Source organism: Phalacrocorax aristotelis, chromosome 1, assembly GCF_949628215.1.
Source record: "Phalacrocorax aristotelis chromosome 1, bGulAri2.1, whole genome shotgun sequence".
Lineage (NCBI taxonomy): Eukaryota > Metazoa > Chordata > Aves > Suliformes > Phalacrocoracidae > Phalacrocorax > Phalacrocorax aristotelis.
Window position 1 is genome coordinate 102,486,920 of NC_134276.1, and position 26,087 is coordinate 102,513,006.

General features: G+C 42.9%; 1 protein-coding gene across 1 annotated transcript in view; it reads right to left on the reverse strand.

Annotated features, from left to right (window-relative positions):
- Nucleotides 1–13,090: 13,090 nt before the first annotated feature.
- The window catches only part of MRPS6 (mitochondrial ribosomal protein S6), a 46,894-nt gene continuing 33,897 nt past the window's right edge, over nt 13,091–26,087 (reverse strand). The window contains exons 2-3 of the mRNA XM_075100552.1: nt 25,403–25,542; nt 13,091–13,723 (exon numbers count right to left, since the gene is read on the reverse strand). Of these exons, the coding sequence (XP_074956653.1) occupies nt 13,546–13,723; nt 25,403–25,542 (318 nt within the window). The 3' untranslated portion in view covers nt 13,091–13,545. The remainder of the gene's footprint in view (nt 13,724–25,402; nt 25,543–26,087) is intronic.

The window sequence follows — 26,087 nt, forward strand, 5'->3', positions numbered from 1 at the left end:
AGCGACCCGACAGGGACCCACCAAATGGCTGAGCAAAGATAAAACTGGAATTTGCAGCTGTGAAGCACAGAAAAGAGGCAAAACGCCCATGAGCCACAGCTCTGCAGAGGCACTTTCCTTGTAGAAGGTAAGGCCACGGCAGACAGCTCCACAGAGCCAGCAGTAGGCCCATACCAAACAAACACACTGAGATACTGGCATTTTTCAGAGACTGCTCAAGTATTTCTGTTACCTGAACTACAAGGTAAATTTTATTTAATTAGGTTTCAAAAAAAAAAAAAAAAAAAAAAGGCAGGGGGCCCAGGTTTCTGGGCCCTGGATATGCCGTTTGCAATGCACACAATGGTGCCTGGCAGCCATTACATCCCCAGGAACCATCAGGCCCCCATCTGCCCCTCAGATCCTGCCAGGGCTTACCTAACTGGTGTCCTAAGCAACTAAAAAAAAAAAAAGTTTAAATAAATAAATGGCTATTGTAGAATCAGGGTCCAAATGAGTGGACGGTAGTTCCTAAAGTTACCACCACCAGACAGGCGTCACTCATGTCATGGCTGCCCCTCCCTGCCCACCCCAAAACTGCCACATGCCCAGGGCCTGCTGCTGACACCCGCAGTAAGGTGGACACGAGGCCTTTTGGGTATGGCCATTGCCAGCCTTTGCTCTTACATGAAGAATGAACATCTCCATGCTTATCCCTGGGAACAGAATTAAGATGCTGGCAGGAAGCAAGTCAGAGCTGGGTGGGTGCTCAGTTTCTCTCTTTTTCCCACCTCACAGAGACTGAGATGTAAGGAAGCCCATTTACATAAATGGAAGAAGTTCTCCTAATGAAACTCTCCTAATGAAGAGCGGAGAAAATAGCTTCATCACCAGAAGCAGCCCCCTGCCATGCTCAAGATTGGATTTTGAGAACCTGCTCCAGACAGACTCTGCAGTGGGCCGAGGTCGGAGACAGCATCTGGCAGTGACAACAAAACCCCACATCTTCTTGGGGGAAATAAACATCTGAGGCTGGTGAATGCATGATCTGTATCTTAATATCGTCCCTGATTTAACAGGAAACCACTTCATTAAAACGTGGTGGTGTGATGGGGTAAGACTTGTTCATGTCCTAACATCTCCCTACAAATCTTACCCTGAGCACAGCTGTCGATGAGGAGGAACGAGGAGGGCTTTTCTCACAACCTGAGAATGACAGAAGGGAACCTCTGGCACCCACTTTTAAAATAAGCAGTTAATTTCATTTCTATGTATCTATAAAGCTCATACGGGTTACAATGACACACGCTCAGATGCAGCCTTTCATTGCCAAGTGTTTTTCCAAGAGTTTTACAAACTCAGCTGGTTCTGCAAAACTGTATAAGCACACATGCACATTAGCACATTCCTGCCTGTTCCTTTTTTTAAAGCAGCAGTGCAAAGCAGGAGATCATTTAAGGAAAGTAACAGCATGCCCTTGAGCATCTTCATTACCCTTGCTGGGATACAGCAGCTCTTGAGTATTCACCTGCAAGCTACATGTGCCTTTTATCTAAACATCCATGGCCATAGTGGAACTGCACCGACTCAGATTTAATGCAGGGACTTAGAGGGTGCTCCAGTCCTGGCCCTAGAAGATATGCAGGTAGGACTTCCAGTGAAAGCCAAGTGCCTGCATGCCTGTGAGGCTCTAAATTCCAGATATCCCAGGGTGAACAGCTTATGGACTCAGGGTGGGACAAACTCCTTGCAGTAAAAGCTAGTAAGCAGAGAATTACACGACCCATAGTTACCATTGCTTGCCTTGCAGTGGGCATTCTCCAGCCTTACAACCTTCTCATGTTATCCTGATGCCAGTCCCCTCCCAACAACGACTGAAATGCTAGGCAGCCGTGCATACGCAGCTTGCAGCATACAGACAGTGAATGGGTAGTAAGTACAAAAGCCAGAAAACACAGATGCAGGTTGGTGTGGGAAGGCGTTAGAAGACTATCAGAACCTGGCTTATAGGCTTTGGTGTCCAGATTTTGGTTAACTTCTTACTGCTGGACAAACAGTTGGAAACTCTTTGTTTTACGGTGAAACTAAAGCCCTAGTATCTGTTCCCAGCCAAGTAGGCAAGCCCAAGCTTTCTGAAACATGCCAAGAGTTCAGTATAAGGAAAGAGTCTCCTGAGTAGGAGGAAGTGACCTGAGGCAGGAGAGTTTCTCCTAGGTTCAGATACCAGGTTATTAGATATGAAACCAAGACCCTAGCCTTTTATGACCATTTAGGTTCTTGCCATGAGGCCTCACTCTGTGTTCTTACCTTCTTTAGCCCAATCTGCAGCAGCACCATCTGTAGAGGACAGAGGTTTTCTTGGCCATATCAGTCCAAATACACAGCAGTCAGTCCTGAAGGCTGACGAAGTTCTTTGCCAGCAAACTCTAAGTGGTGGATCACAAAAGGGCCATCTTAATCAGGCAGATCTCTCAGCTGTAGCAGTAGATCTTCATCTCTGGTCAGCTTGAATTTGTCCACACTGTCAAGGTGTGCCTGGAGTCCAGATCTGAGCTTGGAGATATAAGTGGTGTGGGCTGGTAGCATTAGAAGTACCCACAGGAACAGAGCTTGATTGTAAATTAGTCCTCTCCTACAGTTACCCTTTCCAGCCTAGAGAGCAGAGTGCTGCTCTCCCGGTAATGGCCAGAGAAAGCCAACACACAGAGAGTAAGAACAGGGAGTTCAGGCTAAAGTGTGACCACATGGCCTAAAGTAACTAGACACTACACATACATTTTCTGTGTTTATACCTTTATACCTCAAACAAATTATGGACAACTTAGGAAATCAAATATAAGAGTACCAAAGGCCATAATTTGGATGGTTTATTTCTAAAATTCATTTATCTCCTCACTTTCTCGTGAATTTTCTTCTTCCTGATTAGACCACTTAATTTTTTCAGTCAAGTGTTTTCTCAAACTATTTCATTATTTTCCTTTGCTTCAAGTCTCTCCGTTTTTCTACTGAAAAATATCAAGCTTGGCCATCCCTCTTTCCCTTACTTCATGTTTGGTATCTTCTATTTCTCTCCCTTTTTCTCTTGTTAAATGAGGTATCTTGCCTCCTACTGCTCCCCCAGGGAAAGGCTCTTGGAAGCAATAGTTTTACTTGCAGGTAATATATACAAAGCTACAAATAAACATACTAGCTATATAAATATAGATGACTTTTCCTGCGAAGTGTCTTGTAAGACTGTTCCTACTAATGGGAAGTTGTACATCAGAGAAACAAAATCATGAGCGATATAAGGTTTACAAACAAGTGTTCTAATGAACACACTTTGACTTCTGTTTCTAAAGGTGACAGGCACAGTGCCTCATGCTGCCTTTTTTCTGAGCTTACACTTTCCACTTTGTGTTTCTTTCACTCTTCCAACAGTGGAGGATGTGGAGAAGCTCGTCTACAAAAGCAACACCAGATACGGTTATGAACAATAGCAAAGACAGTGGGCAGATTTGGAAAAGCCCTGCATCTAAAAAGCAGTACCTTAACAATATTTGATATGAAAAGAGATTGGTTGCTTTTAGCATGTCATTGGGAGAGTGGAGAACCAGAGATCCCATCTTCCTTTTTTTTTTTTTCCTAAGGTCCATGAGACAAGGGGAAGATGCATTTCAGAAACTAAATCCATGGATTTTTCAAACCCAAAAGTGGGAACCTGCCTCTCTCAAACAGATGGCAAGTTGTAGGAAGCCAGGCAGAAACAACACTTATATTTTACAGCAAGAGTGATTAACCAGTGGAAGAGACACTCCAGAGGAGGGCCTAGATTAACTTTCACTTGAAATCTTCATTTGAAATTTGGCTACCTTTCAGAAAGAAAATCTATGCCAAACTGAACTTACTGGGCCAACTCAAAACAGGTTGGAGTATGGCAATAAGTAGTCTGTGATAGCCAGTAGATTAAACTAAATGACTGCAGGCAGTTTCTGGCCCTTAAGGTGTCGATGACTCTATGGAGCCAGGAGAGTGCAGTTATAAGTAAATGCTTTGCGACTTGCTGTACAGCTCATCTGATCTCCTCCATGATCTCTGCAGAGGACATCATAGAAGGTTCCTCAAACAGCTCACTGGCAATGGACAATGGTAGAAATGCTCAATTAGAAGAACTCAAAATAGAAGAAATTGATTCAGGAATGCACTGAAGAAGAGATGAGAGAAGTGTAGGAGAATATGTGAAAACTAACCTAATTATAGAAAGGCACCTGAAACAGCTTGAAAGTCAAGTAAGTGCAGGTATCTCTGAACTGAAGAGCTTCCTACAATAGAAAGAGGATTGACATATCCTGTTTGAAATTGTTTGTTTCCTGACAATGAGGCTCAAATTAAAAAATAAAATTTAACTTTTTTATGGTAAAAACTATTGTGGAAAACCTACAAAGAACTGGACAAGGGATAAAAAAAGATTCAGGCATTTCCACTGAAATTCTGTCCAACCTCCAAGTAAGGGACAGAACTTTGAAAGATGTCAGAAAAAAATGGCATCTATCTGAAGTCAGAAAAAGTCTCTATCTTTCTCTAAGCATGCCTACAACATGTCAGCCTGGAGAAGCCAGCAGGCTTTCCATAAACTCCAGAAGTCTCTCAACCAAACGCTACAAGGTATTTTCAATAATGGACATACATAGCAAAGAGGAGAAAACTCATTAAAGTTAATTGGCCCACCTAGAGAGTCTTCTATCTGCCAAGAGTTGCTTTTTTTTTTTTTTTTTTTTTTAAAAAGAACTCTGTTGCTAGCACTGATCAAAGTCAAAAGAGTTGAACTCTTAGGAAAATCTTCCAGAACTTTTACTTTCACCCAGGTCTGAGGAAAAACTGATATCTGAATGAGGAAATAACTGGTATGTGGGTAACCTGCTACACTTTATTTTCAGGATTTGAAAAAAACCTCAACCTACTATTTTTCAAGGAATGTTTGTTAGAAATCTTTTAGGAGAACTCTGCAGAAAGCTCTGATTTTTGTACCTGGATGACATCAAGCAAGTTGTTGATCCTGCTAATTTTCAGGTATGTACTTAGCTTTGTGCAAGTAAGCACTCAGATTGAAATCAACAGGGCAAGCAAGGTAAACGCATGTTCGCCCCCAGATCCAAGGAGAAACCAATGACATGGAAATAAAACAAAGCATGTGCGTGTGTCTGCAAGAATGAGATACCTTGATGTCCATCTGGACTTCTTAATTTTCATCCTTTCAAAAATACCTTAGCAAATACTTTTGGTAAAACCGTCTGCTATGGACTCCAAGTGGCTTCAGCGGGTTGGCCACATTTACCATTAGAAGAACCCATAACATTTCTGTGGATTCTCACATGAGGAAGACCACTATTGTATTTTCTTAAATGCCAGCATTTAAGGACTATGTAATTCAAATCATAACAACACTCAGGGGGGGCTCTTGCTCTTCACAGTGCAATTAACTGGGGGTTTTAGACCACAGCTGTTTTTAGAGTTCCCAGAGGTCAAGAGGAATGTCACGTGCAGGAGCAATTATAATGCTGTGATTTACAATCCTCTTCACAGTCATCGGCCCCACTCATCTTCAACCGATTACTCAGTGTCAGCGGAGGCTGTGGAGAAGCCAGCAGCACAGACCTACACAAGAACCACTACTTCTTGGTAGTGATTCACCCACTGAGCACGGAAAGCCTTCAGAGAAACATGCTGCAGCCTTCTTCAAGTGGAAAGAAGGCCTGTATCTATGCTGCCTTGTCGGTGTGCTTCCTGGCACCCCTTCCCTGACCCTTCATGCTGCCCTGGCCTCAGACTGTCTGCAGGGATGCCATGAGAGCCCCTCAGTTGGCACAACGGGCTGGGAACCTCATCAGTGGCTTTCCCAGAGCTGCCCAAACTCCTTAGGCACCCGCAGGATAACAGAGCGCCGGCCAAACCACTGCATGCCCAAACTGCTCCCTGCCCCGCCACAGACAGCGTGTCTCCTCTGAGGCTGCACATCAGCAGGCGCACCAGTGTGGGGGGACTGCAGCCAGCTCTGGCACCAGAGGCAAGTCCCACTTGCTACTCATCCTGCCACCAGGCCCACAGACTTCCTCCACCCACGCAGAGCCTGGGCAGCGCCAGCCAGCGCAGCAGGTCTCCCTGGGCACAGCACTTCTTGCACAGGCCCGACACCATTTTGTCGTGTGCAAGGCTATTGCTCCCCACCCTCCCTGTCCCAGGAAAGCCCTCTCTGTGCACCCTGGAACCTAACCTGCAAAGCCAGGGTGCTACAGAAGGACAAGCCCACCCAGTGCTGTCTCCAACTAAGGCAGGCACCAGCCACCTAGTGTGGGAATGCACCTCCCAGCATGTGGACACCCCAGCTCATGGAATCATAGCATCATTTAGGTTGGAAAAGACCTTTAAGATCATTGAGTCCAACCAAGGTGATGCACTTGTCCCACGGGACACAGAAGGAGATACATGTGAGGATCCATGAAGTGACTCCAGCTCTGGCCTACTCATTTACCAGCATCTGTGACAGCCCTGACCTCTGCCACAGGCCACCTGCCCACACCTCATTCTGGCTTGCCACCAACATGTAAGCCCAGGTCTCACAAGAAGTTTGGGTGGCTGGGCTGGCAGTCTCTGGGCAGCTGTAGCAGAGGATGGTGGGGGAGTGCTTCTTGGGAGATGACTAAGGCAGGAGAGGAAGAAAGAGAAGGCAGGTGCAGTGCCAGCACTCATTAGCCATGTCTCTCTGTGCACTCCATAACCCCATGGCATATCCAAGGACCATCAAATGGGCATTACTGTCAGCTCTGTCAACCACAGGCAACTCCTGTGGACTGCAGCCCAGAGCACAGCCTGAGATCTCAGGACAACCCCAAGCATCTAAGTGTACATTGAACAAATTTGCACACATTTTTAAAGCCAAATCTTAGGTCCATCAATCAGCAGTTGATGGTCCTCTTGCTGTTCTTTACCCAGAGAATAAAGTTTCCTACAGCTACAGTGCAAATATCTCCCAACAGCCCTGCCAGTGTATCAGCCTTGGGAGAGAAGCTCTTTGCAGCTCTATCTCCTGATCCACTAAATCACTTTTCAGTGACACTTAACAAGGGTGCCAGAGCAAGTCGGTAGCAATTCCTCTGTGCATGTGGAACATGGAAGAGCCACCACATCAAAGCGGGGGTGGCCACTACTGATGTGGAGGACAGTCAGTGTAGGAACCCCAGGGTGAAAGTCCCCATGAACGAGTAGCTGAGCATGACCCAACATACCAGTCCCCCACCTCCCAGCTCAGCCTGCATAACAAACAAAGCCTCAGGGTCTGGAGTTTCTTGAAAACTACTTTTCAGCCCAAGATTACGCAGATTTTCCTTCCTGATGATAGTCCTCTTTTCTCTGGCAGGAATCCTAAGCTGTCCTAATGCGGCTCAAACGAATCTGACCAGCATCACGAGTGCGCTAGTTCATTTTTGCTTCATTTCTTTTTTCCCTTTTGGCTGGGTGTAGCTGTTATGTAATTTTTTTCATCAATATAGGGGAGGGCATTATTTATAAGGGATTACAGGGATTACTAAAGCAAACCATTTTCACTTTCCAGTGGCTGGTACAACTTGCAATATCCTACCCTGCCTCATAGTTAGCAAGTTGGAGGATCAAACAATTTTGGTTTGATTCTCCTCCAGCATGCTGACACAGCACAAGTCTAGTGTCTACACTTTGAGCACGCCGGGCACAGTCCCATACCCACGAGCTGCTTCCAGTACTCCTCTGTGCAAACATACAGATTGCTTCAGGGCAGGAGGGAGGGATGCGCTTTGGTTCCCCCCCCCACAACATTCCTACGCGCCTCTGTGGCCTGTACTTAGCGTGGGTCCCTTCAGCTTCTCCACACGGGCCCTTTACTCCTTTGACACCCTTCTCACCCACTGTGGTCTGTTATGTCCATGGTTGCAGCCACTTACTGTTGAATCGGATGCTCGGTCCCGTTCACCCCTCCACCCCAGTGCTACAGATCCTAGCACTTCTAAGGTGCCTACCTCCTCGACATTTAAGGAGCGACAGTGTTCCTTTCATGACATTCCCACTCACTGCGCAAAAGAATGGGTATGATGCCCATGCGTTAATAAGATGATAAACATCCTGCTCTTTACATTTTCCTCAGGTACCAATGCATATAGACAGGTTATATATGACATTTTCATTCTGCTCATCACGTACAAAAACCAGTGGAGCAGACAGCCTGCAAGAACACTGGAGTATGCAACAAGCCTTCTCCACCCTGCCACACCCTACTGCTGCCTTCAAGGTGAATTGTGAAGGGAAACTTGAAATTAAAGCCTTTTTCTCCCTGCATGTAACTTTCATGTCAACCCTCAGCAGAAAATTGAGCTGAACTTACCTCATTACCACAGTTAGAAGCTCCGTGAGAGTCCTGCACATGTTAGGCGTTCTCCAAGTTGCACCAACCAGCCCCTACACGGAAGCATCACATGAGTCTTCATCAACAAAAGTTCAGAAGTCTGCAAACCCTGCTGAGGTGGCTGAAGGAGTCCTCTTGGGAGAAAGTGCATCATACTGTCAGGATACATCTGCTCCTACAGAACTCAGCCAGAGGCCTCTTACTGATGCAGTTGAGCCGCACTATCCCCCAAACTATCCTCAACATAAACATGTTGAAGATTTTAATAAACCAGACTTTCCGTGTGCCAGTAAGCATTCTCCAAACAAGGTTGACTTGGCAGCCTAAGCACAATGCAGAAACAACAGGGATGGAATTCTCCCAGTTTTACAGTAAGCATTACCTCTCATTAAAAATGCTTTTAGGAGGCAACCTTAAACACTGGAACTGGAATCTGTCAATGCATCATTCTCCTTCTTAACCAGCATTCAATAAGTGGTGACTCTCCCACTCCTCCGCAGCATTGCACAAATAGCTGTGCAAAGAGGAGCAGCATTAGCCTAAGGTACTCCAGCAGCTGCAGCCTAAGTGTTTTTAAAGGTCTGTTGAAGCAGCACTAAGAAAGCAACACATTACATAGGTCATGGAGAATAACGCATTTTAACCTTCCCTTTGTGCAGCAGTTGGGAAAATGCATGTTTTCGCTTCACACCAATTCTCACTTTTATCCTAGCTGAACCTCAGAGTTCTAGGAAAGGACTCAATGATGATTCCCTTTTTAATTTCACTTGTTCTGTTTCAGTGGGTGGAGGGACATAGCACCAGTCCCAATGAACTTATCAAGCATCTCACTACTATAGCTTGTGTTTTTCTGAGAGCTCTTCAGTCAGATGTTACATGAAAATCATGCCAGCAACAAAGTTTGAAAAAAGTGAATCATAAGATCTAATCTAAAAGGCCAATAAAAAGAACCTTACATTTTAGACAACACTTATGATTTTTAAGCTCATGATTACATGCCACAAGTTCAAAGTATCTGGGGGGTTTGCCTTATGATTCTCGAATATTTGTGCTGGAGACACTGGCAGTGCTGGACAGATCCCAGGAGCCTCTGAGCAGAAACATGTGGCAGGCCGCTCATGTCTTAAGAGAAAGTTCTATGACTCCAACAGGACTACTTTAAATTTCAAAGCCTTTCTTCATAACAGAGTGTAGCAACTTACTAAACAGACACTGATCTCATTAAGTGACAGATGATGTGTTTCAGTGATCAAAGCCTAGATTCAACAGTAGGAGCCCATGAGTCATGTCGACTTGTTGCCATTCTAACTGCTCCTCGGATTATTTCCAAAGCAACACATCCCTGTGCATTTGCTGTACCCAGCTCAGCCTGCAGCTCCAACAGTTTACTCCAAAGTAGAAGTCCAGCTGAAAGATGTTTTTCAGAATACCGTCAAAATATTTAGTGACAGAAATATTCTGCTGACATTGAGGATCCTGAAATTCTTTACGCTCACACAATCAACAAACAGGATTTTGACAGACTAGTCAGATGTACAGAAGATGCATAAGCTCTGGGTCTGTGGGAGCAAATCACTGCACACACAAACCTCCTGGGGTCAAGCCAGGGGCCACATCAAGTGCTTTGCAAGCGGAGTGGAGTGCTTTGATGGTGCACAGCCCTCAGGCTGCTGAAGAAACCTCCAGAGAGCAAAATTCAGCTGAGAAAGAGGGAGAAGATCAGGAAAAATGAGCGATTGAAGACATACCTAAGATCTGCACCATAAAACCACTTGTACTCATTTGTTTGCTGAAGGTTAAGAGGGAGAAAACATTCCTGAGCCAGGAAAACTGCCAGTTGTTATTTTAATACTTACCCAACTCAGTGTTTCTCCACAATCCACAAACAAGAAAACCAGAGTATCTAGGAGCATAAAACTACTTATTTTATACACTTGGGAACATAATCTAAGGAAGGGTTGAAGAGCTTCACTATCAGATTCTTTAGTAAACAAAATTTAAAGTGCTGGCATTCAAACTGTTTAGGCCTTTGGGTGTGCCAACAGAGTTTGACATTTTAGGTATTTGGCCATGGTTTGGCCGCACAGACTCTTCTGGCTCTCCAGTGACACCACAGGGTCCTGAAATTTTATTCTTGGAGATCAAGAGCTGCCATAGCCCAGCAGGACAAACCAGCTATCGACGATCAAAAAGGCAAACACATCTGAAAGATGTGCTAAGGTTTCCCTTCCTCTGAAGGGAGAATTTACGACTGTCCAGGGTACAGTTACTTGCTCTCTTCCATGGCATAACTCAGACTGTTTGCTCAAACCCAAAACTGCTCAAATCTTCTGATATACTCCAGTGTCCATTCCTGCGTTTACAGCTATTGAGAGAGAAGGCGCACACTGTTATGCATTAGCTTCCCAAAATAGCTAACTACCAGTCTGGGTGGCTGACTGGGCTGAACAAATTGCAACCCAAGACTCCTTCCTTAGCCTCCCCCACCCCACCCCCTATTAAAAAAAAAAAAAGTTCATATTAGAAACTATCAATTATGAAGAAAATAGTACATCCAGTTGAGAGCCAGCTATTCAGCAGACTTTTTATAAATAAATCCTGCTGCTGAGAAAGCACCAGTGCTTATATAACCATGCACCAGTCCGGCAAGCACGCTCTGCTTGTGGCCACTGGTTTCAGTGGTCAGTCTTTCTCCCCCAAAGGCAAAGACAACTTTCCATCACTCCCCTTTGCACATTCAGTACTTCAGGAGACAGGAAAACAGGCTTGGTAACATCTCCTTACACCTTGTTTTGTGGCCTATGGGAAACCACTTTCCCTCAGAGCCAGCACTGCTGTATTTTGGGGGATCAGCTGAGATTCAAGCATGTGTGCTACTGCTGATCCACTCTTGGGATAAGCAGGACTCAGGAGCCCAAGCCTGCTCTTGACATCCATCAATCTTCCATTAAGATCAGAAATGGGCCCCACAGAAAAGAGAGGCACGAATGTCTGACTGACCAAAGGTCTTAGTTCACAATAAATAATGTCACATATTTAATAATAAGCTGATGGGCTTGTCTCTAATGAGCATCTAGGATTTTCCTACTGAAAGCAGGCATCAACCTAGAAATTGGAACAAATTAAATGCAAAATCTAATACTAAAGGAAATTGAATAAAGACAAACCTACAACATTTATATGCGTACAGCCTCTGTTGACAGTCATCTTCATTTTGTGATGTTGAAAGCTTATATATTCTCCTTTCTACTCAAATGAAATCTAGGGCCCAAAGTCCCAGCCAGAAGCAAATTGTCTTTAAACTATAGGCTTTCTGTTCACTTTCTGTTTAAGAAAAGCTTCTGAGAAACTTTTGAATGAAAAACATTCTTTAAAGCATTCTGTATTTCCCTGCTAGAAGTTTGCACTTTCTATGCTGCGAATCTGAATTTTCAGCAGCCCACCAGAAGCAGCAGCTCAGGGAGCCAAACCCATGGCATAGACTTGCAAACCTACGGCTCCGCTTGGCTAAGATCACACCTGTATGGAAGGAATGTCTGTACTACAAGCCAAAATCATTGATAAGAAAAGTTCTGCCTGGAGCAGGCACCGGCACACACAGCAACCGTGTGATCAAAACTGGCAGTAACTACAAAAAAAAAAGCACACCTAATATAGATCTGGCTTCAGTAAGTGTGTAGTGCATTCTCTCTATTCTCCCAACACTTTTTCCAGGAAAGATGAGACAAAATGTGACAGTCCACTCTTAAAAGAAAAGCAGATTTAAAAACAGAAAAGGAAAAACTACAGGGGGAGGGAAGGGGGGTGGATGTACCACCAAAACCACAAACGTACAAGCATTCATGTCTCCTAAATAAAGATGTACAGAACAAAAATTTCCTCTTTCATTTTTCTAATTCACTTTTTCCTTAAACAAAGAAGATACTCAGAAGAAACGCTCATTTCTTTCTCCCCCGAAGTTCTGTATCTAAAAAAACAAGAGCAGCATCACCCCAAAAACATGACCCAGCTACCTCCACAAAAGAGAACAGACAAACTTGAGATGAAATAGCATGCTAGAGAGTGGCTTGTCACACGTCTCTGGGAATCTGACCTTGGCCTCCAGTGGCCTTCCCTCGGGCAACACACAACGCTGGAGCGCCAGAGGAGGCAGCTTCTACACGAAGCTCATTCATGTGAAGAACATGCACTTTGACTAACAACATATCTGTGTCAACTTACGTTTTTCTACAGAAATTACCCCGCACACTCCTTAGTTGGGAGAAATGGCCAGTGCATTCCTTCAGTAGCATGGGGGAAATACGCAGATCCTCTGGAAACTACTGAATTTGTCAGACCTGCAGGAGGTTGTACTACATTAATGCCGTCTTCCATACACTTGCTGTTTCTCCTCTTTTCACAAGAGCAAAAGAAAGACAAAATATAAATTAAGACCTTTGTCCTGACATTTTTCTCAGTTTGAAATGTCCACCTGGGTCTAGTTGATGGTAAAAGCATGGATCTTTTATTCTTCTGTTCATAAAAAAAGCCAGGTTATTCTCTAACCTGCCACCTGGAAATTTCTGGCCTTCTCTATAGAGAGTAATTTTTTACCTGTACTTTGAACAGAGTTGTTACCTTAAAGAAAGAAGTATGACATGTCTTTTGGCAGTGTAAGTTATTTTTTCTTGTACCTTTTCTGCTTTTAAAAAATGAGTCAAGTTTTATTTTTAATCATGCTTTTATTACCTTTTTCCAAAAACAAGCAAAAAAACTCCTCCAACAAATCACATCCTATACTGCTATATTTACACTGCAGACTTTTAATCTCTTATGTAAATATACATATTCTGAAGTAATCTCTCTTTAGGAAAGAGTGCTATTTTTGGCATTCTGATGATGGATAAATCTTCATTTTAAATGTAGTGCTCTAAGAGAAAAGAAAATCAATTTTCAGAGTTGTCAAATATCAAGAGAAGCATACAGATTAAGTCTATTCAAATTATTTGAAACACAACGAAACCTCAAACATTACAGTAACTTAAGATAGTGTACTATACCATACACATAACATGGCCAAAACTCATTATTTCTGATGGACATTAGTTATCACAATTGTTTTCCAAAGCAGGAATAAAAATTTTTTTAAAAAGTTTCAAACATGCTATTTGGAATATTCACTTCTTGGAAATTAGTTTATCTTCATAGTTGACTGGGGTTATGCCACTGCATTCTTCCGTCTTTGAAACAGGATGCTTTACAAAAGCACGTCTAATTACATCAATATCACGTCCTAAATGATCCATCATGGTCGACACAATCGAAGGTGGGCCCTCTAAGTCTATCAAAAAATACCTGCAATGAGAAACACACACACAAAATAAAAAAAATACCTGTACTGCAACAACTTTAATTCAAGTAACTGTTCTGTGGGGTTTCTTAAATGGAACTTTCTAATTTTTCATATATTTTTGGTACCAGAATTGTTTTAAATAAAAGCTCAGTATTATCTTGATTTCAAATAAGAAAAGTTCAATTGGAGCAGGCTCAGCCTGAACTTTTCTTGGTTGTACAGCACTGCTTACCCAAGGAGATTAAAGAGAGCTTACTCTTCTTGTACCTATTCCACTCACTTCTACACCTTGATTTGAACAGTCTTAAAAACAAACAAACAAACAAACAAACAAAAAAGGTAGAGTGACACATTCTTTTGTTACAACAAGCATTCTCCTTCTTTGTTTCTTTGGGAAGCAGATGCCAGTGCAAGACATCTCAAGCTTATATGTATGTACAGGCACATTTCTTCCTTGAAAGTTCTGCTTCAGAGTTGAATGAACATAAAAACAAAGCAGCAAAAGAAACCCAAGGAGGGGGATTTATCCCAGATTAGGCACACCTTTGATGCGAACACGTCTTAGATTTTCAATCTGACGGCGGAAGCTGAAGCTGCGTACAGGCAGCACCCACTCGCACAGCTGGCACCTGACGAGCACACCATTCTGTTGACCTTGGCAGGACTGAAAAGGTCTTACTTCCACACATGCACAGCACACACAAAGCGCACTGCTCCAGGTAAGCACTTCACGCCCACCACAGAGCTATCTTTGACATCTATAAAGAAAAAGCCAACTGCCTACATATGGGAAGGAGAATGCTGCTCCCCATTAATATCTTAGGTCACCAAGGTCACTTCTGCAATAAACGCCTTTGTTGAAGAACTGAACCTTCTTCAAGAGCTTAACTACAATTTTGCAAGAGGCTTTTAAAACTCCAGTAGACCCAAAGAAGCAAAGAGGTGTACTGCACTTCATCAGCCCCATTTCTGACAAGGGGCACAACCACACACTGTGCATTAACTTAATCTCAGATATGCAAATTCAAATCTCATCTCTTACCATGAGATGTACCTTAAATTCATTAGCAACGTTATGTCTACTGTTCCTGCAAGTTATGAGAGACCTAGTGCCAGCCATCATACTAATGCAAAACCGCGGGAGCCATGACACTGGCCATCCCTCTTCCCTCAAAATGCTGCGAACGAACCAGCATTGTCAATGGGGCTGTAACCAGAACACTTTTTAATCACTTCATCTGCATTTGGCACACCACTAACTACAGTACAGTAAAAAGACACTGTCTCAGAAATCCTGCTGAAGAGAACTAACCAGTCACCTCATTTCCAAGACTAGCAGCAATTTAAAGGCTAAGTGTACAGGACAGCACTTCCTACCTAGCTATTTCATTTTAATCTTTACGCATCCTCTGATTAAAGCTTCCCTTTCCTCCTAGTCTACTCGAGCACACCTCCCCATGAAGCATCAGTATAACCTGAAAGTGATATCCCTTAAATTGTCATATTAACCAAGCAGGATCAAGCGTCCCACTTCTATTTAAAAACTATACCTAACAGAGAGGAATTTGCTCTGCAAGAGGTATGGATTCTTACTAAGTCAACTATAGTGCGAGACGCTCACTTCACAGTCCACCTTCATAAAGGTAATCTTGAATGGCAAGTCCCCGAGACCAGAAGCTGAACTCTGAGTCAGAACAGGAAATACAGGAGGATGGGGTCATGAAGAACAGACACGCTCGTGTTCTTCATGCTGCATGGAGTTCAGTTTCATCCAACTAAACGTGTTACATCAAAAATATCACAGACAGAGCCGACCCTTCGGGCCAGAAATGACTCAAGCAGCATGTGCTGGATTACTGCACAGGGCAGAACCCACCCGTGGAAAACACATTGAAGAAAATTCTCCTTAGTCAGACATCCTGATCCTGAAAATCTTAATAGCCACAATTCAGCTCTAAATTCTTTTTCAGAAAGACCAGACTGAAGCACTGAATTCTCTTATGTGAGAGGTCTGATGGAAAAAATCTCCCTGCAGCCATGCTGAAGCAACGAGTCCTCCAGAAGAGATGCCCAGCTGGTGCGGGCTGCGGTCGTGCGTCACTGAAGCCAAGGGACCAGCGCCAGGTCACGTCAGCGAAGGTGCTGCTCCTCTGACTGCAGCAGGGCTACTGAGAGCTGCAGGGAAAACTTGCCTCACGAAGGATTTGGAGGAATTCTGGTGGTCTCAATCCTCACAGGCTTCAACAGGGAACAGGATTTGGATTAACATATCTGGAAAACTGAACAGCCTAATGTTTTCTGGTTTCCAGAATTAAGATATGCCACCCGGTTAAAAGCTTAGGGAGAGAAACAATTTTTAAGCTTGGACAATTCTTTAGAAGTACCACACAGCAACATCTGAAGGATGCACCCCTTAAAAAGGGGAAGTTGTATTTTCTGTTAAAGCCATTAAAAGCCACTGGTAAATTTAACAGATGACACTTAACTCTTCTCCTTGGGAAGAAGCCTTCCAAATCCTCTCACAGTTGCAACTAACAGAAAGGAGGATGGGGGAGAAATTCCAGCTGGTGATCCGCCACCACTTCCATGCCCCCTTCCCTTATCAAGAACATTCATTTGTATTGCAAACCATACTCTTTGCTGCACCGTTTTAGTCCCACCATTTCTCAAGAATTTCATTTCTGCTTACAAGTCGTATGCTGCTTTTCATCGTGTTCCTAAAACGGCAATAGTTTTTTTTCTCCAAAGGCTGCTTTGCAACTTTGTGCTTTCTCTCACATTAGCAAAGGGTGGAAATTTCCACTGACGCACTGTTGATAACTGAAGGAGAAGGGGGGATGGGAGGATGAGCTGTTACAGCATATCTTTATGACTCCTCGCAGAATAGGTATTTTATCTGAGGATACAAAACTGCAGTAATTGGGGACAATGCGAGTTTTTAAAAAACAACCACCACTCTTCAACGTTAACAAGCAACGATTGCCTTCCTGTGCCAAAAAAGAGAGAAGGAAAAGAGCATAAAAAAAATATTATTTCTTCATTAAAGAAAGAGAAAATACTCATGGCTACAAAAACAATAACCAAACACAATCGACAATGCAATCCCTGAGGAGATCTGGAACTCCTTCTCCCCAAATATGCACATTTAAATCAGTGGTCATGAGGCTGGGCGTTTTTTTTAACCCACCCTCAATACGGCATTCAGCAACCTTAATTTCAGGCAGTGATCTATGACCCGATATGCAATGCTGTAGCTACTGTTTGTGTAGTAAACAAAACCAAATCCCAATGAGACTTAATGATAGGGAAAAATACAGGCATGCAGGAGGGAAACCACCTCATTCTTGCAAGCAAAAATGCAAAAGCATTTAGGCTCTCTAGGAGTCAGCCGAGTCATCAGGGGAAAAATGCAGGAAAATTCCACTGATTCACTGAGACCACAGTTATTTTTGTCATCCTGCTCGACTGTAAATAGAAGGATGATTTAAATACAGGAGAGCCGACTGAAGCATATTAAAACAATGCATTAACTGGAAGAAAAAAGGAAAAAACAGTCAGGTTTCATTTATCCTTTTTAACATATTCAAGCCAGAAATTGTTTGAACCTTGACTCCTAAGTATATTCAAATATTTTGCTTTCAAATGGTCTAGTCTAGGACTTCAAAGAACCCTGAAAAACACCTGGATCAAGACTCACTTTTAAATCCTCCTAGAATACATCTCTGTCAACCTGGGGACCTGAGGGAAAAGCACACGTACAGTGGACTTGGAAGAGGCTGTGCGGTCGTCCCGTGGTTGTGCCCAACAAACATCTGTGTGCTTAAATTTCTCCTTTACATAGTGGCAGTAAGTCGATGTAAGCTTCCCCAGTTGGGAGGTAGAAGATACAAAGGAAATAAAACGTTCTGATGAACAGGTAGAGCCGAAGCATCGAACAGGGAAACAGGAAACCACCTGAAGGAAAGCAAGCTGCGGCACTCACGTGAGAGCCGCTGGACATCCGTTCCCATTAAGGTAATCCTATGTCAGTGAAATTGGTTTGCTACCTGAATGATCACTTAATCTTTGGGACCACTGCGTTGCTCTGAAGAGAGGTAGTTTGCTTTTCTTCTCAACTCTGGTGGTAACTACCCTTCCTCAGCAGGGCAGGCAGGCAAATTCATGCTCAGAAGGATTATCATTTCGTAGCTGGAAGGACTAGTACACGTATTATTTCTATGTTTTAAAACACAGGTATGGAATAGATGACTGTCCCTTGAAAATCACAACGGCAACAACCGGGAAGTACCAGATCAAAACCAAAACCTAGTACCTTAGTAACTAGACTGTGCCACAGCACTGACACCAATAATCTGTAATGAGCAAGTACTTTGGGGAAAAATACATTTTACTATCCACAGTCATCCGAAATTTCATTTGCCAAATCCTATACGTAGAAGCCTGTAATTAAGCTAATTAAATAATGAAAAGGCATTTTGCAGCATTACAGAAAAATAAAAAAAAAATACTGTTACACTGAAAAAAAGAAACTGGGCTGACTTATCTGGAGTATTTGAAAAGTCATGCTCGCTGGGCAGCATTTGAGAAGTTTGCAAAGTTGTTATGAGCAGGGCTGAAGTTACATCGTGAGTATCAATTCTGCTTGTGTCACTTCTCTGCCTTCTGTATAATTCACAGCTTAAAAACCACCAAAATGGTGACTGATTCCTATCCCACCAAGCCCGCTATTTAAGGGCAGCTATCACATTTAATCAGTGTGCTTGCACAAGAATGCTACAGAACTTAATGCATCAGAAAATTATACTGGCAAATCAGCATCACCAACTATTGCACCGTGCCATTTCTTCTGAAAAGCATCAAAAATGCAAATTGCACCCCCACAGATCTGGTGAGAGAGGGAAAAAAACATTTCAGGGATGCCTGAGGCATATGTGGGCTTACATGCATGTGCACGCGGACAAAAGCATTCTAAGGAAAAGTAATGGTTCAACTCATCAATGAAGAAAGCCCCATCTAGTGGAAGACAATCAATTTAGCAGAAAATACTACAAATATGCCCAATACTCAAATATTCAAACTGGTTTTATACTCATCCAAGTGCGTTACAGATCCAGGACTCCTTTTTGCTGAAACAGACCAAGATGTTCTAAAATCTGAACAGAAACAAACCACACAGGTTGTGCATTAGCTATAAATTTATAGTTTGGTGGTATTAAGAAAGGAAAGCTTGCAACCTCTTTCACCTGTTTTTCTTCCCTCCTCTTTGGTCTTCAATGGACAGGAAAATCACCTGAGTGAAACTAAACACGTCGCTAAAACGTCACATGTGAAGCTAAACACGTCGCTAAAACGTCACATGTGAAGCTAAACATGTCGGTACATTTATCCACAGGATGAAGTTCTTTTTGAAGTTCTTTGTATTCTTTTGCAATAGTTCGTATTTTACTAGGGGGTGGGGAGAAGAAGGTTGTTAAAACTTGTAAACACTCCAGAGAACAGTTTGATGAGTAACTATTATTTTGCTCTTACAAATAAAGTAAATAAAATTGTATCCAGATAGTGTGGGTTATTGGAAGACACTTCACCATCTCTTGTCCACAAGGAACACTATTCTGCCACAAGCTGCTTGTTTCAAAATCAGTTGTGTAAGTACAGTTCCTAAGCTCAGACACTTTAAGGAAAGAGGAAAAGTTTGAACATGTAATGAAATTTACATAGGAATGTTTCCAAAATACTAGAATCTCTTAAACAACATGATGCTCAATTATTGAAATACTCCCCTTAATAACTATTTCTTGTGCATTGGGCCACCAAGTCAACAAGAAATGGAGAGTCATGCCCCCTTTCCTGAGCAAGCGCTTTGATAAAGCAACCGTACGTCACGTGCCACATAACGAAGGCAAAACACGAAGTGCTCCCCTAGGAGGGCCAACCACTTCAGACCCTAAACCACACAGAGAAGGTGGGAATGATTTGTGGAAAGGCCAGGACAGCCTCCAGGCTTTCCCCACCATAGCAGAAGAGAAGCCGGTACCAAAACTTGGTGCTCCCAGCTCCTGGGGAGTAATTGCAGCACTGCAGGGCCAAGCTGAGTTCATCGTGCTGCGTCCTTGGGAAAGGACCTCCTTGCCTTGCCATTTTCCCCCATGGCACAAACAAGTCCGCAGCACAGCTAACATTGCAACCTGGATTTTCCGACTCCTGATCCCACTAGATGCTATTGGTATATACCCTGTGCTCCTCAGTGGACCAGAGTCCCTGCACAGCTCACAGAAAATTCCCCGTGCACGTGTTAAGATAAGCTCCCAAACTACAATTCAGCAAGAACAAAAAAGTAAGACCTGAAGAGTTTGCTATTTCAGAGAACAAGTGGGCTGATGAGATAACTGGGAGTGAAGAGCAAAACAAAAAGATTAAGAGACAAGCAAGCAAATAACAAAAGAAAATTACCATCTTTTCAAAATCAAATTTGAAAGGGAAAAAACAAGGCAATGAAAAACTGGCAAACAGAACATGGAAATTGTTATGAATAATCAGAATTATGCAGAGTTTAGCTGGAGAACTCACAAATGAAGTAAAAGGAGATTACAAAACTGTGGGGATGAAGGTCTAAAAACATTACTGTATTACAGGTAGGTTTAATAGGGGAAAGCATACACGCAACAAAGTAGAAAGGAAAGGGCACGGTGCTCTACCAATTTACAAAACCATACTAAATCTGAGCACTGACCAGGCTGATGTATATCATCCTTTCTACAACAGAGATAAAAATAAGAACAGAAATTACACTTGGGCGTGAGTGTGTGGATAAAAATCACTAACAAACCTCTAGGGGATAGCAAGATACCTAGTATTCAAAACCCAGTTACACCTGGCCACTTTCTCCTCCCCAAAGCCCTGTCGTAGCTCCATCCAGTTCAATAGATTCCTGGTCCGCAAAAAGTTTGACCCATTACCTTCCCAAAGGGTGTCTAAATCTCATTTTTTTTAAAAGATCTGTTTTGCAGCTGTCCTTGGACCATCTCTCCTAAAGTAAAAATATCCTGCATACCAACCATGTCCCCCAAACCACCTCCTTTATCTGATGCCCTGAAGCATGAAGTGTCACAAGCATATGATTAAGGCATAGCCTGGCAAGGCCAAAGAAAACAGGTACGCCACAAAGTGCAAACCCACAGACTGTGCTACTGAGATCTATCATTTTACAAGCAGTTGCAATATTCTCCAGTTTATCACCGACCAAATATGCAGCAATGGCTCAGCAATGTCAAAATCCCGCCCCAGTCTGGACCCTTTATTTGAAAGCTGCTTTGAGGGATTCAGTGCTTCTGTATCATCTTAATCAGCCAACAAATCCAGAGTCTAACATTCCTTGAATTCAAATACTAGCACACACCTTATTTAAATCAGTTCACTTTTGTTTGTTCCAGAACTAAGCACCTCCTGACACATGTAATACAATATTAAAAAAATGCACTGTGGTAAAAGCAATTTAAATGCAACTCATTAAAAATTATAAACAAATAGTGACTAGTAGAACAAATATTTGGCACAAATCTATTGCCCATTAGGAGATAAAGTTGGGAATCCTTATTTACATTCTTCCACTGTTTTCTCAGAGACACAGTGGCTGTGGGCAAGTCATTCAGGCTGAATGCCTCAACTTAATTTACATACCTAACCCACACTGGAACCAATGTGTCCTTGTCACATTTTCCTCATCTTATAGATGAACAGTATTTGTTACAATTTTGTGAGATGTTGCTTGAATCACACTCCTAAACACTTTGAAAACAAAATATTAATGTTCTACTGCGGCAATTAGTACCATAAATGTGAATTAGTAGCTAATTGAACTTCAGTTTAAAATATCAGTGAACCAGTGATTTAAAAGTTTGATTCTTCAGACGTATTCACACAGTTTCTGAAACATACTATTTTCATAATTACTTAAATGCAAAAGCTGTCAATATTAGGTCTCTAAAAAAAAGAGGGTGTTTTCTGCCAAGAGATGCATTTAAGGGAAAGACCTAAATTTGTTTTAATATACCCTCAATGCACAAGCACCACCTGCTCAGTGAATATAATTTCCTGAGAAGAAACAAGTCAATTATATGTATGATCTGAAGTCTTCAAAGCTGCCTGGGAGAGTAAAACTGCTCATTCCAGTGACAGCTGTGGGCCACAATCCCCTATGGCAGGCTTTGAAAAATCGCTGCTTTACAAATCAATTGGCAGTAAAATTCTCATTCTCTGCAAAGTCTCCTGGATATTCTTAAATTTGTAATGTGCCTGTAACACAGTATATCTGAGACAGATGATGCCGACACACTACAGAACTCAGAGTGGAGAGAGTGCTTTATTATTAAGGAGACAACTATCCTCCCTATTGACCTATGAATATGTATTTTCCAGTTTAATTCTTTACTGTTCACTAAGGACACTGCCAAAACCTGGCAAAGTCCAGCAGTAGCTTTGCCGTGCACATCGTACTTGTGTGTCCTTTTGCTGTCAATCACTCAGTTTTATGATATGCTGTATAGGAAGACTTGAATTGCAATTAACTAAATGAAGAAAACATACAGCAGAAGTCTGGGAGAAGGATGACTACTAGGCATGCTGCAGAGCACGTCTCAGTTGACCTGCAAATAGCTGGTGCTGCCCTACTGATGGCCCTTGATTTGAGGTTAAGGGGACACAGCCTGGATAGCACTGGGAGTTTTATAAGGGAGCAAAGCTAGGCTCACTATGCTGCTGAGGAATATCGCTTTGTTTGTTTTGTTTTTCAGGCAACCACTCCACACAGGTGTGGGGATTCCATGCCATTTTGAGTGACAGGAAGATGGTTGCTGCAGCGGTCACTAGGACAAGGGCTGACTCTAAGAGACACACTGTTAAGCTGCAACCCATGCTACAACTATTGTATTGCACTAATTTTCATACAATTTGTTGCTACAAATATTGTGTTCCACTAATTTTCATATAATTCACCAGCCAGGAGGTCCAAGGAAGTAAGGGATTCAGGGTCCAACCATCTATGTACCATTGGAAAATAAACTAGCTGAAGCTCTGTGAAGAATCACAAAACTAAATAAAATAAAATTTAAAAAGCAAACAAAGAAAATAACCGAAATGAAAAGCTGTGAAAGATTCAACACTCTCCCCCACATAGACACACAGTATCATTCGCACTCTCAGAAGCCTTTTCAGTTACCTCAGAAAAAACTCAGGAAAAGGTGACACACTATACTACTTAATACACCACTCTACACCAACTTGCTAAGAAAGGGAACATAGACAGAATTAAAAATTGGTTGTGAAGGAGAGAAGACCTTAGGATTTCTCAGTCGGTACAGATACATATTCAGCTCAGTGACATCTCTTGAAAAGCCTTTTTTTTTTCACTTTTAATTTTGTCCTGTTTAAAAAAAAATATTCTTTTCAACAGATGCTGTAATGTAGAACTGACTGATTTTACAGCGTGGATCAAGAACTGACTTTTCACTTCCTATTCCTAGATCATGTGTAGTATCCTGAGTAACTCCTTTTCCAGACCATATAAAATATTGGATGGTATACCAGGAATTCACCATACCCATACACTGAACAGAAATCTCCTCAGCAAAATCTACAAAAATGCAATTCTCCCACATTACCAGGTACTGAAACTGCCTGCTGCTTCCCCTTGTAATAGCTTGTCTCCTGAGTTCCCCAATTAAAAGCACACAAAACAACTATTTCCTGTAGTACCCTCTCTCAATCACTTCTCCCTTTCAAGAAGCCAAGCAATTTAGGGGAGGGAACTGTCATGTTCAAATACAGGGGATCCAAATCCAGGGAAGGTAGAGTGTCTGCTAAATATTTAGAGATACTTGAACTGGGAGGTGGAGGCGGAACAGCGATGGTGACATTAATCTGAAGGCTTCCTGCCCGTGTTTCAAGACACAATCACAATTATTTTCTCCTAAAACCTTGTCTCATTCAGAACACAAAATACGTCTGCTCTGAGGCCTCTGCAAAGAGCGTTATAGCCTACAGAACCCCTCGTCCTGCTTACTAAGTAGGTGATCTGCTACAGTGAGTGAGTTAAGCTAGTTTACGCATCTGGAAGATCCATTGGAGAAATGGCTTCTATTCACCTCTGCTACATTTCTACAGTTCTACAGTGCTACAGTTCTCAAGATGCTGGTTACTGTCTTCTCCTGTCCTGATCTCCCTGTTGAAGAACCCGAGACCTGATCCATGGAAGGACTGCTACCCAAGCCAAGCAGTAATTGTCATCCAAAGTGGTGAGATGTTAGAGAGTGCTAAGTACTCTAGGAAAAAAAAAAATCTAGAAGCTAAAAGTCTCAACTTCAGCATCCAAAATTAGTGGAACTTGGTCCCTCTGCCTTAAGCTCCCCACCTGTACAAGCACAGTAACACCAGCTCCTTGTTCTGCTGAAGCCATCGGAAGATATTTTAATGTTTATAAAATGCTTCTACTCCAACAGAAGGATGAGGTAGTTAGTAATTCTGTCTTGAGGCAAGGCTTTGGTTAGCTCCCGTCTGTAGGCAACAAGCCTTCATCCTAAAATGCAAAACTGGCAGGATCAAGCCACATTTTGAAGGACATCGTGGAGCAGGAGTGCAAGACAGTCATGACCACAACGCCATTGCTTTCGGTTAAGTAACAGGCACATGGCGGAGATTTGCTCCCTCGCCCTATCTGTCAGTCTGCTGTAACTGGCAGCTGTCACCACTCCCACTTCACAGGGGAACGAAGAGGTCCTCAGAAGAGGGAGTGAAACCACGAGCCACCCCTGGGGAGATGATCCAAGAAGGGCTTCACAAAAGGCGCACCTCTGGAGCCACCTTGCCTTCCTCCAGTGGCATAGGTCGCCAGGTTGGCCAACCACCCGACTAGACACAACTGCATTACAGGGATGAGGAGGAGCGTGCCGCTAATTGTTATGTTGATTACCGCAGGCAGCCCCAGCGCAGTGCGGGTTGCCTAGCAACATTTCTCAGTCCTTGCGAGAGCCAGCATCCATTTCGGAGGTAGCCTCAAGGAGCAACAACACACTGGCGTAAGCGAGCAGGGGGTGTGATCCACAGCACCTTTCTCCTGCGCTGCGGGGGAAGCCTGACATCCGAGATGCCAGTTCACAGCTTCATTTACGTTCATCATACTTCCCATAAACCACACGGTCATCTTTAACATCCTTAACAAAAACCGTATCAGAAACACAAGCGAGTCCTACAGGGTACATATGGTACTTAACATTTAGTTCAGATGCATTAGCGAAAAAGAATCAATCCTGCCAATTAGCAACCAGCAGATTAAGTATGACTTTTATCAGTCAACATCCTGACTGGCCTTGAAAATAGTTACGTAAAAATGACATAACAAAATAACATTGCATATCCTGGGGAAAGTAGTTCTGCAGGCCTGGACTCAGGCTGCTCGTAACACGACGACTAAACAGCAACAAAAAGCCGACACCACACAGAATAAAAAACCCAAAACACTTGAAGCAGAATGCACACATGCACGCACAGCCATGCACCACCTCACTGAGATCACAGACATTACAGGCATACTCCCAAAAAGCACAAGGAAGACCAAACAATGAGAGTTACATACGTATGTGTATAAAGGAACACTTAAGGGATTTTAAGGAAAAACGCATCACACATACCCTCCTCTTCTGTGGCGCTCCTTGTGCTTGGAGATTTTGTAAGGTAGAGACCTTTCTCCCAGGTTTTCTAGGTTCCTCACAATGGCTCCTCTCTCCATCAGAGCCTCAACAGTGCGCTTCAGCACAGCTGCAGTTTCAGGCTTTAAAAGAAAAAAAAAAAGAGAAAGTGAGAAACGTACACAAATCTGGTTATTCTTATTATGCTATTAGCAGGGACATTTGTACTCGCACCACTCAGCGCTGGAAGAGATCATTCCATATCCTGGGAGGGCAAAGTGGAAGCAGAAGCAGACCTCCTCCTAAGGAAGACTATTTTTAAGAACAACCAACCAATTCCTCTGAATTATGGCAACAGTGAAGTTTCCACCAACTTCAAAGTCAGGCCCCAACAACAAGAAGAAAAAGGAAAGAGTTAATGGATCTAACTCACCTGGCATCACTCTGGCTGACCCTTGCACAGCTGTAAGTAAATACATGTAGCTAAGCGCAATTATGAATTGGCAACAGTTTTAAGGTCCCTGGGCCATCGATGCTCATTAATATCACTCACCCCGATATTTAAAGCGAACAGTGTGGGGGGAACACTAATCCATGGCTCGCTACAGAGCTAACAATTAGCACCACGTGAATTTTATATGGTCATTTCAACTGCATGTGCATAATAGGTATTTGGACCCTTGGCTAC